General features: G+C 42.6%; 1 protein-coding gene across 3 annotated transcripts in view; it reads left to right on the top strand.

Annotated features, from left to right (window-relative positions):
- The window catches only part of SLC38A10 (solute carrier family 38 member 10), a 298,179-nt gene that overhangs the window by 146,426 nt on the left and 137,116 nt on the right, over nt 1–14,637 (top strand). For all 3 annotated transcript variants that reach the window (XM_063961107.1, XM_063961106.1, XM_063961105.1), the window contains exons 9-10: nt 4,864–4,975; nt 11,068–11,174. In XM_063961107.1, coding sequence (XP_063817177.1) covers nt 4,864–4,975; nt 11,068–11,174 — 219 coding nt within the window. The remainder of the gene's footprint in view (nt 1–4,863; nt 4,976–11,067; nt 11,175–14,637) is intronic.

The following is a 14,637-nucleotide window of genomic DNA, read 5'->3' as shown; positions in this document are numbered from 1 at the left end:
TTTGAAGAGAGTTCTGCACATCCAACCTTCCTTTTTACCACCTACGGCGCCTTGGGACCTTAACGTGGTGTTGCAGTTCCTTCAGTCGGATTGGTTTGAGCCTCTACAGGAGGTTGAGGTCAAATTTCTTACATGGAAGGCAGTCACGTTGTTGGCCTTAGCTTCTGCTAGACGCATGTCCGAATTGGGGGCTTTATCCTGTAATAGCCCTTACTTGATCTTCCACGAAGATGGAGCTGAGCTCTGGACATGTCAACAGTTTCTTCCAAAGGTTGTGTCTGCATTTCATATCAACCAACCTATTGTGGTGCCAGTGGCTACTGACTCCTCAATTACATCAAAGTCCTTGGATGTTGTAAGGGCTCTGAAAATATATGTGAAGAGAACTTCTCATCATGGAAAGTTGGACACTGTTTGTCCTACAGTATATGATCCCAAGAAAATTGGGTGTCCTGCTTCTAAACAGACTATTTCTCGCTGGATTCGGTTCACTATCTAGCACGCTTATTCTACGGCAGGACTGCCGTGTACAAAATCTGTTAAGGCCCACTCTACTCGTAAGGTGGGGACTTCCTGGGCGGCTGCCCGGGGTGTCTCGGCACTGCAACTTGGTCTGGGTCGAACACGTTTGCAGAGTTTTACAAGTTCGATACTTTGACTGAATTCTTCAGATCATCAGAGGCCAATCAGTTCTGCAGGAGCCTCCGCGCTCTCCCTCCCGTTCTGGGAGCTTTGGTGCATCCCCATGGTACTAATGTGGACCCCAGCATCCTCTAGGACATGAGAGAAAATAGGATTTTGGTTACCTACCGATAAATCTTTTTCTTGTAGTCCGTAGAGGATGCTGGGTGCCCGCCCAGTGCTTCGTTTTCCTGCAAACGTTATTTGGTTCAGTACAACTTCGTTTTAGTAGAGTACTGCATTGTTACTACGTAAGTACTGTTTCAGCGGTTGCTGAGTGTTCAAGCTACGTTAGCTTGACGTGCCTTGTATGTGTGAGCTGGTATGAATCTCGCCACTATCTGTGCATAATCCTTCTCTCGAAGATGTCCGTCTCCTCGGGCACAGTTTCCCAGACTGAGTCTGGTAGGAGGGGCATAGAGGGAGGAGCCAGCCCACACTCTCAAACTCTTAGAGTGCCAATGGCTCCTGGTGGACCCGTATATATCCCATGGTACTTATGTGGACTACGAGAAAAGGATTTACCGGTAGGTAACCAAAATCCTATTATTCCGATCTGGCCGCCTCATCAGTCTTATGTACGGTTTACACTGCAGGACTGTCACTACCAGTTCCAGGCCCTGCCATTTGGTCTCTCCACGGCACAGAGTGTGTTCACCAAGGTGATTGCAGAGATGATGTTTCTACTCCGCAAACAGGGAGTGAACATAATTCCGTACATGGACGATCTCCTGATAAAAGCACCGTCCAGGGAAAGGTTTCTGAACAGCATTGCTCTCTCAACCAAACTTCTCCAGGATCATGGGTGGATTCTGAACCTTCCGAAATCTCACCTAGAGCCAACACGGAGGCTTCCATTCCTGGGAATGATACTGGATATGGAGTCGCAGAAGGTGTTCCTTCCGTTGGAAAAGGCATTAGTAATCCAGACGATGGTTCGGGATGTCCTGAAGCCAACCCGAATATCCGTGCATCTGCATTCGCCTTCTGGGGAAAATGGTGGCCTCTTACGAGGCTCTTCAATATGGAAGGTTTCACACAAGACCCAGCTCGATCTGTTGGACAAATGGTCCGGATCGCATCTTCACATGCACCAGAGGATCCGTCTGTCGCCAAAAGCCAGGATCTCCCTTCTGTGGTGGCTACAGACTTCTCACCTCGTCGAGGGTCGGAGGTTCGGAATTCAGAACTGGATTCTGCTAACCACAGACGCAAGCCTCAGAGGTTGGGGAGCAGTCACTCAAGGGGAGCAGTTTCAAGGAAGATGGTCAAGTCAGGTAGTCGTCCTTCCAATCAACAGTCTGGAACTCAGGACTGTATACAACGCCCTTCTGCAGGCCTCACAACTTCTTTAAGACGGGCCATTCAGGTCCAGTCGGACAATGTGACGGAAGTAACGTACATAAACTGACAGGGTGGAACGAAAAGCAGAGCAGCAATGTCAGAGGTGTCAAGAACGCTCCTTTGGGCAGAGAGAAATGATGTGGCGTTGTCAGCGGTCTTCATTCCGGGAGTGGACAACTGGGAAGCAGACTTCATCAGCAGACACGACCTGCACCCGGGGGAGTTGGGCCTTCACCCTGAAGTGTTCAGGTGCTTGACTAGTCGATGGGGATATCCACAGATCGACATGATGGCCTCTCGTCTCAACAAGAAGCTCAAGCGGTATTGTTCCAGGTCGAGAGACCCACAGGCAGTGGTGGTAGATGCTCTGATGACTCCATTGGTCTATCAGATGGTGTACGTGTTTCCTCCACTTCCTCTGATCCCAAGAATTCTAAAAAGAATAAAAAGGGAAAAGGATCAAGCAATTCTAATTGCTCCGGACTGGCCAAGAAGGGCCTGGTACGTGGACCTTCTGGAGATGCTCCTCGAAGATCCGTGGCCTCTACCTCTTCGCGAGGATCTTCTGCAACAGGGCCCGTTCGTCTATCAGAACTTACCGCGTCTACGTTTGACGGCATGGAAGTTGAACGGCTGATTCTAGCCAGGAGAGGGATCCCTGACAAGGTTATCCCGACTGTGATCCAAGCCAGGAAAGGGGTAACCTCTAAATATTACCATCGTATTTGGAAGAAATACGTCTCTTGGTGAGAGAGCAGAAAATTTTCTGTGGTGGAATTCCATCTAGGACGTTTCCTTCTTTTTCTACAAGCAGGAGTGGATGTGGGCCTACGTCGAGGCTCCATAAAAGTCCAGATTTCGGCCTAGTCCATTTTCTTTCAGAAACAATAGGCTTCTCTCCCTGAGGCCCAGATGTTCTTGAAAGGTGTTCTGCACATCCAACCTCCCTCTGTGCCTCCCACGGCACCTTGGGATCTCTATGTGGTGCTGCATTTACTCCAATCGGACTGGTTTGTGCCGTTACAGGAGGTGGACGTAAAATTTCTTACGTGGAAGACCGTCACACTGTTGTCCTTGGCTTCAGCAAGACGTGTGTCAGAGCTGGGGGCTTTGTCTCACAAAAGTCCCTATTTAATTTTCCATGAGGACAGAGCTGAACTCAGAACTCGTCAGCAATTTCTTCCTAAGGTGGTGCCTGCGTTTCACATCAACCAACCTATGTGGTTCCGGTTGTCACCGACACCTCTGCTACTTCGCAGTCTTTGGATGTTGTGAGGGCTTTGAAGGTGTATGTGAAAAGAACAGATTGTCACAGAAAGACGGACTCGCTGTTTGCTTTTTATGATTTCTATAAGATTGGGTGTCCTGCTTCTAAGCAGACTATTGCACGCTGGATCAAACTTACTATCCAGCATGCTCTTATTCCACGGCATGTTTGCCATGTCCAAAATCTGTAAAGGCCCACTCTACTAGGTTGGTGAGTTCTTCCTTGGCAGCTGCCTGGGGTGTCTCGAGCTACTTGGTCAGGTTCGAACACGTTTGCTAAGTTCTACAAGTTCGATACTTTGGCCTCTGAGGACCTTCAGTTTGGTCAACCAGTTCTGCAGGAACCTCAGCACTTTCCCACCCGGTTTGGGAGCTTTGGTACATGCCCATGGTACTAAATGGATCCCAGTATCCTCTAGGACGTAAGAGAAAATAGGATTTAAATTATCTACCGGTAAATCCTTTTTTTCGTAGTCCATAGAGGATACTGGGCGCCCGCCCAGTGCTTCGTTCTTCCTGCACTGTTACTTGGTTAAGTAATGTTGGTTCAGCCATTGCTGTTCCTATTTCAAGTTTGGTTAGCTTGGCTTTCCTCTTGTTGTGTGTGCTGGTTCGTAATCTCACCACTATCCTTATCTATCCTTCTCTGGAAGTATGTCCATCTCCTTGGGCACAGTTTCCCAGACTGAGTCTGGTAGGAGGGGCATAGAGGGAGGAGCAAGCCCACACTATCAAATTCTGAAAAGTGCCCATGGCTCCTAGTGGACCAGTCTATGCCCCATGGTACTAAATGGACCCCAGTATCCTCTACGGACTATGAGAAAAGGATTTACCGGTAGGTAATTAAAATCCTATTTTTGAGTTCTCAAACGGGACTTCTCTCATCACGCCCATTAGTTTAGAGTGATATCTGGGATCAATTGAATATAGACCCTGCGATCCCCCGTCACCTCCCCCCCAATATGTCATTAACAGGAATAACATCCGCACCATGAAGGTACACTCAAAGATACTGTCAGGCTAGAAAGAGCCTTGTAACATGTATTTTGCTGAAACTAATCCTACATAGTGGCAGCAATATACATGGATTGTTTTATTACACTATTTCTAGACTGACATATATAAAAACATGTTTGCACCATTTAATTTTTTAGTTATTGCTTTCAACCCTTTTCTCACTTTTTATGACCTTTTAAAATGTGTCACACCTCCAGTTGGTCATTAACTTGGTTATCGCTGACAACCGGTCCATAAATCGGTGCCAGACAACTGACTTTCAGGTTTCCTCTATGCAGGTATTGGACCATGCCACACAAGTTGGCTGAACTTGGCATCCTCTCTAATAAGAAAAAAGGGAAAATAGACTGCACCTACATGAATTGCTAAAATGTGTATTTTTTCCTTGGAAGTCATGTGCTCCGTTACGTGAACAGTGGCATTATGTATGAATCAGAATGATGCCTTTTAGTTTCTTTAACATTATTTTATTTGAGCTGTATATTTATGAATAAACTATATAAATTGAATGTTGAATGCCTTCCTCAAACACTTGTTAATTTCTCTTTCCTACAGCAAAAAGATGGCACATTTACTGCTGGAGGGTACATGCCACCCTTACGCTTCAAAGTCTTGACCTTAACAGTGGTGTTTGGCACCATGTTGGGAGGAATACTTATTCCAAATGGTAATGTACTGCTCACTTCATTTATTTAAAATACAGTGTCCTTTCTTATTATGGAATTAAGTTTGTTAGTCCTCGACAGTCCTTAGTTGCAGTAAATGTTTGTTGTTCTATAGTTTTGAGACCTGATCACTTTGCCACAGCTGTTACAGGAAAGTAGAGTTAATTTTATTCCAAAAAGTTTTATCGTTAATGGAAAAACAAGTTCTATTGTTCTGTAGGCCAGGAAGTGTGTATCTGAAATATAGTTTATAGGAGTGGTCTTCAAAATCAGTCCTTAAGGATACGTGTATGCCAGGTTTTCAAATGGAACTGATCTTTACAGTTTATGTTTTCTTTTTGATAAAAACAGAATAGATTATTTTAGTTTGTCATTATTATTAAGAGTTGGATACGTTTGGAATGCGTCCACTCTGTGTAAACTAGCTTTAAAGTTTATGGTGACTTATTGGCTTTAGCCTATGCCTGTGAATGTAAACTTTAGAAGCCAATTCAAGTAACAACAGAAGCTCCCAGAATGGCTTCCGGTAGCGTCTGTGCATTAGCTGCAAAAGGCAGATTCTGCTTGCACTCAATGGAGGTGCAAGTAGAATCTGCTTACCCACATTGTACTGAAACAATTGCAGTGTGAGCTGCCATTGGATAATTAAGTCAGTCCTTTATTGTACTACAGGTTGAGTATCCCTTATCCAAAATGCTTGGGACCAGAGGTATTTTGGATATCGGATTTTTCCGTATTTTGGAATAATTGCATACCATAATGAGATATCATGGTGATGGGACCTAAATCTAAGCACAGAATGCATTTATGTTACATATACACCTTATACACACAGCCTGAAGGTCATTTTAGCCAATATTTTTTATAACTTTGTGCATTAAATAAAGTGTGTGTACATTCACACAATTCATTTATGTTTCATATACACCTTATACACACAGCCTGAAGGTCATTTAATACAATATTTTTAATAACTTTGTGTATTAAACAAAGTTTGTGTACATTGAGCCATCAAAAAACAAAGGTTTCACTATCTCACTCTCACTCAAAAAAGTCCGTATTTCGGAATATTCCGTATTTCGGAATATTTGGATATGGGATACTCAACCTGTATTGGGAAAAAATAATTCTTTCTATGGCAGCAAGGATGGGAGACACTGGACCATGGGGTTGCGATGGTGACCACAGGAGTTGGCACTTAAACTAAACTGTAACTTTAAGAAGCATAAGCTCCTCCCCTCTGCAACCACCAGCAGGCAGTGTGATTTAAGTACCCATCAGAGTGGACACCTTTTGCAGGGGCTGATATGCAGCCTATAGTAGTTAGATTTTTTATTTTTGTATTTGTCACCTGTTTCTTTTTTGGCTACTTATCACTCTGCTGGTGGCAGCATTCAGAAAGAATGAGGAGGCTTCAGGGAATCCAGGATGAGCTTGCTATTATGCAGCTGAGCTGGAGGGGGGTGGGGGGGGCTGACTGGCTAGTCGCTTCACTTGTGACACTCTGGTCTCTTTGGGAGACTGACTGGACCCTGGATTTGCTTGCACCTACAACCTTTTAAATGGTGTAAGCTGTTACCCCGGTTCCTAACGTCAGCTCCTACTTACAAGATCGACCGGATATACCGGTATTCTGTTATCTGGAAAAATCACATATCCGGAGTACTCCTGGTCCCGACCCTATGGGATACTCGATCTATAATTTTGGTTTTTGTTTGTGTTTTTTTTTTTATGTAAAATAATGCAGTGCACCCAAAAAGGAAGTAGGCATACATCCCTATGCAGATTCAGATGCATCTTTCACTTGTGACTTAAGGTGCGTACACACTAGGCCATATAGTAAACAAGATCACAAATTTTTATCCTGAGCGATATGTCCTCGGTGTTGGCCGTGCATGCAGCTCAATTTGGGCTCATCGTCCAAAACTGCATACCCAGCCGGGCCTTGGCATGACGTCACTGTACGATATCGCTAGCCAATGTTAACAATTGGTTGCCTCTCATCAATAGTGAGAAGAAAACAAAAACACATGGCCTGATTCACAGTTGTATATAAACCTGATGGTTTACGCGCAGCTCTGATGTTTCCCTTTCTGCACTTGTGCAGGAACTATACTGCGCCAATCTTGTACTACTATTCAGGGGTGGCAACATGGACCATTTTGCAAAACAGGAGTTATACCTTGGCTCCAGCAGGGGAGTTCAAACAATCATTCAAACTAAGCTTAGACTTAAACAGATGGGCGATGGTGGTCTGTTGCTGTGTCTACGGAACTGCACTCGAATCTGCTATGCCGGTATGAGGCATTTTCTTTCTTTCTTTTTTGCCCCCCCGTCAGATGCCACCTGCTGCATTAGCATGTTTTTGCATTGCTGCTGCATCTAAACATGCAGTACCGGTACAAATAGCATCCTCGACTGAATCAGGCCTATACGCTCCATCAAACCATTGATGGCAAACCTACTTTCCAGTGTTAAAAACAAAAATAAATGTTTTTTTTTTAAATGATGCAGCCCTTCCTAAAAAGGATGACAGCACCAGTGCTGGTAGTCGGGGCCTGCTGCTGCAGTTTTGTGAGATTAATGGCATGGGCTTTCTTGAAAAAAGGCACTACCAGCACCTGGCTATGACAGGCTGTGCTGGTACCCTGTTCAGCACGGAGCAGAATTCTTAATGGGCAACCACAAACTGCTTGGACATGGTGGTGCTTGTACTACAAGCTCCAACATGCCCTGGACTCCAGAGCCTGCTGGGATCATTAATGCACCTTGAAGAAAAATGCCTAATGAACCGCATTAATATGATGTATTTAATTCCTGATTTTATTTCCTGGTGCACTACAGGTGTCTGTTTACCTAAGATGTTTATGACTGCCAAAGCTAATTGGGACCAGTAGTGCCACAGGAAAAAAAAATGCCGTTGTATCTAATTTAACCCTACCCCCACCAGAAGACTTGTTGGGAGGAGTCCTTGTGCTTTTAGAACAGGGAATTTTTTTTGCTAGAATACAAGCCCAATAGCCCTAAGAGTGGTTCTTAAACTGTGTACCTATACACCCTGGGGTGCCTCGGGACACTTGCAGGGGTGCCTTGGATTGGTGGTTTAGGACCAATTCAAATTATTTATGGTCACTGTAATAGGCAAACCAGTGCTGATTGCTGTCAATCATAAAATGTGGACAAACAGAAGCAAATCTTGTCCCCAACCACATAACTGAACCTAAGGATGACATATGACCACAAGTAACTTAATTTAATATTTCTTTCTAAATTTCTCAATAAGAAACTTTTGACCTAGGGGTGCTGTGAAAAAAATGTAATAATTTTCGTGCTTGTGTGAAAACTCCCCCAAATTGACTTAATACCCAGGGACTATACAAAGTTGCAACACATGCTTGGCAAAGACTATGAATAGAAACTGTGCAATATATTGGCAGTACCGGATAGACATAGCTAAACTCTCAGATTTCCATAAGGGCCACGCTGTGAGGATGAGTCAACAGCCCAGTTTACACATTGACACAGTTTTTATATCCAGTGCTTTTCACGGGGGCCTGGAATAAGTTTCCATCAACCAGACAGGGTTGGTGTAAAACCAATTAGAACTCAGGAAATAGTTCATGCCGCAATACTCAGTAAGTTTTGTCCCCTAGCTATTTAGTTTTGTAATTACAAATTGACAGATCATTCTAGAAGTCCTTAAATGGACCATTTTGTTAACACTTTGAATTGTGCATGCACATGCTCAAAAATCAAGTTGTCGACTTTTTATTATTTTTATGTACAGTACATAGTACATTGATGAATACAAATGCTTGCTTACTTGGTTTAACCCCTGCTGATTTGCTTCAGTGAGTTGAACCACTAATGCCTCTTTCTTCATTGTATATAAAAGGGCCGAATTACTAACTTGAATAAAGGGCCATCATTTCAAAATCCCAGTAAAACTGATTAAGATTTAATAATTCGATATTCCTAGAAGTACATTTAATAGTCATCTTTGTCGACATATATTGCATCATATTATTTATATTATACTGCAGATTACATTTACATCGTTGTACTCAATTGATTTGTATACATATTGCAGTAAGACATTGCTTTAACTTTAATCCTGATTATAAATACTGAAACGGCAGTAATGTTTTAGACTTATTCATTTTAGATAAGTTTGTATATTTTGCTTGTCAACTATGTTTATGCTTACAAAGCTAATGTATTATATTCTTGTGTCTTATTTGCATACACGTGCATCCTTTTTCTTTATTACTATATACTTAACTACTACTTAAAGGGTTAACTATGATATGTGACATCCTTCTGGGGTGTTTCATATTTATATTTTTTTTAAAGCTCTGTTCTTGCTTAGCTGGTGCTGGTTCAGCGGTCTATGAAATTTCAAGAAATTGGGGCATGTTATTGCAGAATCGAAAAATGAGACAGCGCTATTCACTTTGTATATAAACCTTTTTGTTTACTTTTTTATAAAAAATACAACATAAAAATACAACATATAAATATACAGTACAAATATTATACTATAGCACCGGCCGGTACTGATATTATTCTATTAAGAATTAATTAAAACATCTGCCATATCAAGGCTAAATATTTCCACAGTAAATCAACTTTTTTAACCACCTGTGTTATAGGACTCGATGTCCCTTTAATGGGAGTTCTTATTTATAGAATCACCGTAACACAGTGGTCAAAGATATATATCAATAATCAAATGAACCAATCTCCTTATACACTATCAACACGATGTTAATCAGATAAGTATATATTTTATAGCAATTATCAGTATTATTCTCATAACTATAAATATTGATTCATCATAGCAGGCTGATTATTAAAACATTAGAGATGTAATAAACGGCACAGCTGTTAATTTATAATCAGCTGTTTTACGATTAATCAAGCAAGGTGTATATATCAGATGAGTCTCTTCTTTTGTAATGGTTAAAGTCCATATATTTCAACACAGTCACCTGTTATAGATTAGTATGGTTAATACCACTGATGGATCTCCTTTATAATAATTACCGTCCATACATATTAATCAGTTTAGTTGTTAGTATCTGCAAGGTGATTAATAATTCAGTTGTTAGCATTTGATTAGACCACAAAGCAACTGATTGATGCAAAATTGAGAGTTGATAATTGATTAGTATTGATTAAAAATTCAGCTGTTAGTAAGGATAGAGCCACAATGCAACTGTTTATACTTAGAGAGTCCCGGATTCCACCTAGAGTACCGTATATTAAGTACCCAGTATTATACCTCTCCTCAAAATGTTGTAGGCATGGCAGCCGCTCCAACAGGGAATGATGGTGATGGGAATCTATGCAGCACTCTCCAATAGTGAATTTCTCTCCTTATCACAGCTTAAATAATGGGAACGCTTCAATCAGCCTCAGCGGCAGCCATATAATGTGATGCCCGTCCCAGTAAATCTCTACTCTCCGCTCTCTTCTGCACAGCGTGCGCTGGTGAGAGTCCTTCGGCAAGTCACAATGACAGTAGCGCAGTGAGGTATAGAGTATCCACAATGATCTCCCGAGTCTCCAAACGCGTTTCTCCGTCTACCCTCCGGCTTCGACGGCTTCCTCTGTTATTGCAGAGCCTGTGATTGTGGCATACATGATACAAGAGCTCGAACACATTGCACTTGTGGCCTCGGTGTAATGGTGCACAGCATGAGCTGAGAGATATAGAGCTGCACTTTTACTCCAAGTAGCTCAGTCATCACCATAATGGCATATAAAATCTATGGTGGCAGAGTGAGGGGATGCTGAGCTCTATATCAGCTGGGAACACTGGTTACCAGGTCAGGCTTTTAGAAAACTGGCAATGCCTGGCAGCTTGAATAATTACGAATGCTGGCACTTTATTTCTACATCACTGATAACGCCTTTATACGGTTGTTGGATTGAGCCTTACATCTACAAATTTATATAAAACTTAGATGGTCATGTGATTACTTTAGGTATGACTTAGTTCATTCTTAATTCTCCCACCTTGTACAGAAGCATCAATGTACAATGTGTGTACAGTGGAAATTTTGTCTTATTCCCATGTTATGTATTTCAGTGGAGACCATCCTTGGCGTGACCGGTGCAACCATGGGGAGTCTGATCTGCTTCATCTGCCCTGCTCTCATCTACAAGAAGATTCATAACAAAGGCTGGTCATCACAGGTCTGTGCTCCACAGTGCAACCATTCCATGACGTTTAATCTGATTAGAAAAACTTGGTCTGTTTATTTCTTCCTGACTCAGAAGTGGTTGCAACGGAGTGATTATCGGTAGACTGCAAATGCGTTGCAGCTGCAGTACACTTGCGCCAAGGTATCTGTGTGATGCCTCTCTCAGTGAGGAATCGGTTGCAGAGTGATTGACAGGAAAAGACAGGGAGGTAACAGGGAGTGTCTGCAAAACCCAGGTGTGTTGTGAGCGTTTTCACGGTGTGTCTTGGCGTGCGACTGCGTTCTCGTATGCATAAAACATGGCGCCAGCATCGCAGCTCCTGTGGCTATTCTGTGCAGCCATAGAAGCAGTACGCAGTTGCTGAGACTATTGAGATGGCTTTGGTGGGCGCCTTTGTTCACTTGTGCTCCCCTTGCTACACTTGTCTTGCCTCGCAGTTCTGTCACTGAAAAAGATCACTTCTGCATTGGCATTCTGACCGCATCTGAATCAGGACCCTTATGCGCTCACATTAGATCATAGATGAAACTTACTACTTTAACTTTCAGTATAGGAGCATGATATTGAGGCACGGTGTGATACACAATAGAGCTATGTCCTGCAAGCTAGCTGAGCTCCCCAGGATCTGTGCAGTCCAGATGTTACAGCCGAGCCGCCAACGCCTTATAATTCTGCCAACGAGTAGTTAATTACAGCATGCAGGAAGCACTAAGCCTTGACTGGCTCTGTTAAGAGGCTGAGGGAAGAGGAGGGAAGCAAGAGTCCATGCAGGCAAACGGAAGTTGAAAAGGGCAAATTATCTGGGCTGTGAAGAGATGAGAACCTGTGAACGTCCAATTAATCCTCAGTTGTCCTCAATTCCATCTGACAAAATGGTTGGAGGGTGACTGTTGAAAGTAGATGACACATGCATCTTGGTCTAAACAAATTAGTTGGAAGAGGAGTTTTCTATGATTTTAAACACTTGGAATGGTTAAACTTGTAAAGTATAGAAAACGTATTAACTTCAAAAAAAGCTGTTTTCTTTTATTTTTATTTGTAATTCACATAGCATTGTCCATGCTTTTTAAAAAGGGTGCTCTTTAACAATATTTTAAACACTTAGAATATAGTTTAGTATTCCTTTCTGCCCATCAATTCAGTATTAATAAGTGATGGGCTGACTTTGTGCAGTGCTGACCCTACCCGCTTGTATCTGGTTCTAGGGACCTTGCTGGGAACTGTTAGTTTGGCTATCTTCTGCATTGAGAGAAGATCATGTGACATCATAGGGAAAATTCCAGGCGGATGGAAGGAAGATGTCTCTTGTGTAAATTGCATATTAAGCGATCACATGTGCAACAATATCAGGCAGTTGACCGAACGTATTTGTGCTAAAAATAACTTCAACATCATTTCAACAACATATTGGGGTCTATTCAATTCACCGACCGTTGAATAGCGCCGGGAATTAGCTCCCGGCGCTATTCAATTCAGCTGAAGTTAAGTCGGTGAAGGCCCGTTCTCCCGGACTTAACAGGTTGTTTTGTCGGGAGAACGGGCATTCTCCGACTTAACTCCCCGCGTGATGCTGATTCCCGACAGAATCAGCCTCGCACCGGCTGCGCGGCAGCACTTTTGTCAGATTTCCTCTCTCATCCCCCGGGGGTGAGAGAAGAATTCCCGACAATTGTCACATGGCGCTGTACCGCAAGCTAATTCCCGGCGCTATTCATCTGTCAGAGAATTGAATCGACCCCATTGTCTTCAACTGTAAGTCACGGTTTTCCTGTTTTGATTATATGCATATGTACTCTGTAATTGGGCGCTGCGGTACCCTTGTGGCGCCATATAAATAAAGGATGATAATAATAATAATAATTTGCGGCCAGACCAGAAAATGAGGTCTCTGTGACTGCATAGACAGACTGCAATGCTACGTCCAAGTTATCTGGACTAATGACAAGAGCTCATATGATTTGCCTATCCACTTATCTTCATCTTGCCACTCAAACCTAAAGCTGGGTACACACTAGAGCAATGTTGGGCCGATTTGTTGTATTGACAAATTGCTTAGTGTGTACAGGTGATTGCGCTTTTCCTCTGTCACTAGTGACCGTCTCCGTGTTTGATGAGCTTCACATCAAACCTAGCGATATCACTAGCGACTTTGTTTATGCTTATGAAGGATGGAACACTATTGGTACGTCCTACATAAAACTTGTTCTAATGTGTACACAGAAGCTGGGCTCAAGTGCCCAGCTTTAGGATATGAGCATGTGCAGCAAAAGTTATATTCAGGTTACAACAAATCTCCCTGTGCTGACAATATGTGAGATCTGAGAAGATCTTTTGTATTTTAAGTAGCTAAAAACCATCACACCATACATAATGCGGACATATTTGGTGTTTGCATACTTTGGTGTAACAGACCATTTTTGTGAGTTTTTTAGTATTTGTGTAATTTGGTAAATGTAATAATAAGAAACATTTTGTGAAAATAACAAAAAAAGTAAATTTAAATGAAATGATAATTGTGTGCATGACTTTGATATTTTGCTCTGTGTCCAACCTAACCCTTGTTACTGAATAAGGAAAACTCAGCTAAAGAAAGCTGTGAGACTCTTCCCAACAGACACACACTATCGAACTGAAAGTGTCTCTGTGATAGAGAGACTTTATTCTCCCTTCACACACATCCCATTTGCGGCTGCTGTCAGACCGTAGAACTTGCAGTTACACTGGGGAAAGAGAAATGGCACAGTGTGTTAAAAAATGTAGGTCAGGTCACTCGTAGAGCTCTAGCCATATTACGCCATCACACAAGGATTTATGGTGGCAGAAACTTTTCCCAGATTGCAAGCTATTGAGTTCAGAGATGGATAAAGCATGCCTTATGCAGTTTTGAAAACTCAAACTTTTTAATAGCAATGTACGATTATAAACACACACACACCATTATTGTGAATAGTGCACTATGGGCCTGAATCAGAGGTCTGTTCTGCTGCATCTGCAATTGCATCTGTTGCGGCGGCAATAATATACAGATGCCTGTTTCGGACTCCTTTTCATGTAGATGCCTGCGTCTGAATGTGAAAGCTCTGAGATGCCCACGTCAGTGCCTCTGCCCACCATAGCACTATCTGTGATTTATCAACACTTGCACCAGCCCTATGACAGGTGCAGTTTCACAGTCTTCTTATGGCCTCTGTGTCTGCGGCTGTGTGTTTGGAAATGCAGCCCCCGTCTCTGAAACGCCCGAGGCACTTCCATAACATGCCCATCAGACGGACTATTTTGGCGTTCACTTCTGGCTAGAAGATGAATAACTTCATACTGGCATGTCTAGTTTTACTATGAAAAAGTATATAGCGGTAATGCAGATATTTTACATCTGCTCTGTATGTTGGTGACTTGTCTGCTTTAACCCTTGATAGTACAAGGTTGATGAGGTAAAGGGTGCCGTTTGAGACCT

This window comes from Pseudophryne corroboree, chromosome 3, assembly GCF_028390025.1.
Source record: "Pseudophryne corroboree isolate aPseCor3 chromosome 3, aPseCor3.hap2, whole genome shotgun sequence".
NCBI classification, from domain to species: Eukaryota; Metazoa; Chordata; class Amphibia; order Anura; family Myobatrachidae; genus Pseudophryne; species Pseudophryne corroboree.
The sequence above is the reverse complement of the archived record's forward strand: the minus strand, read 5'-3'. Positions and strand labels throughout refer to the sequence as shown.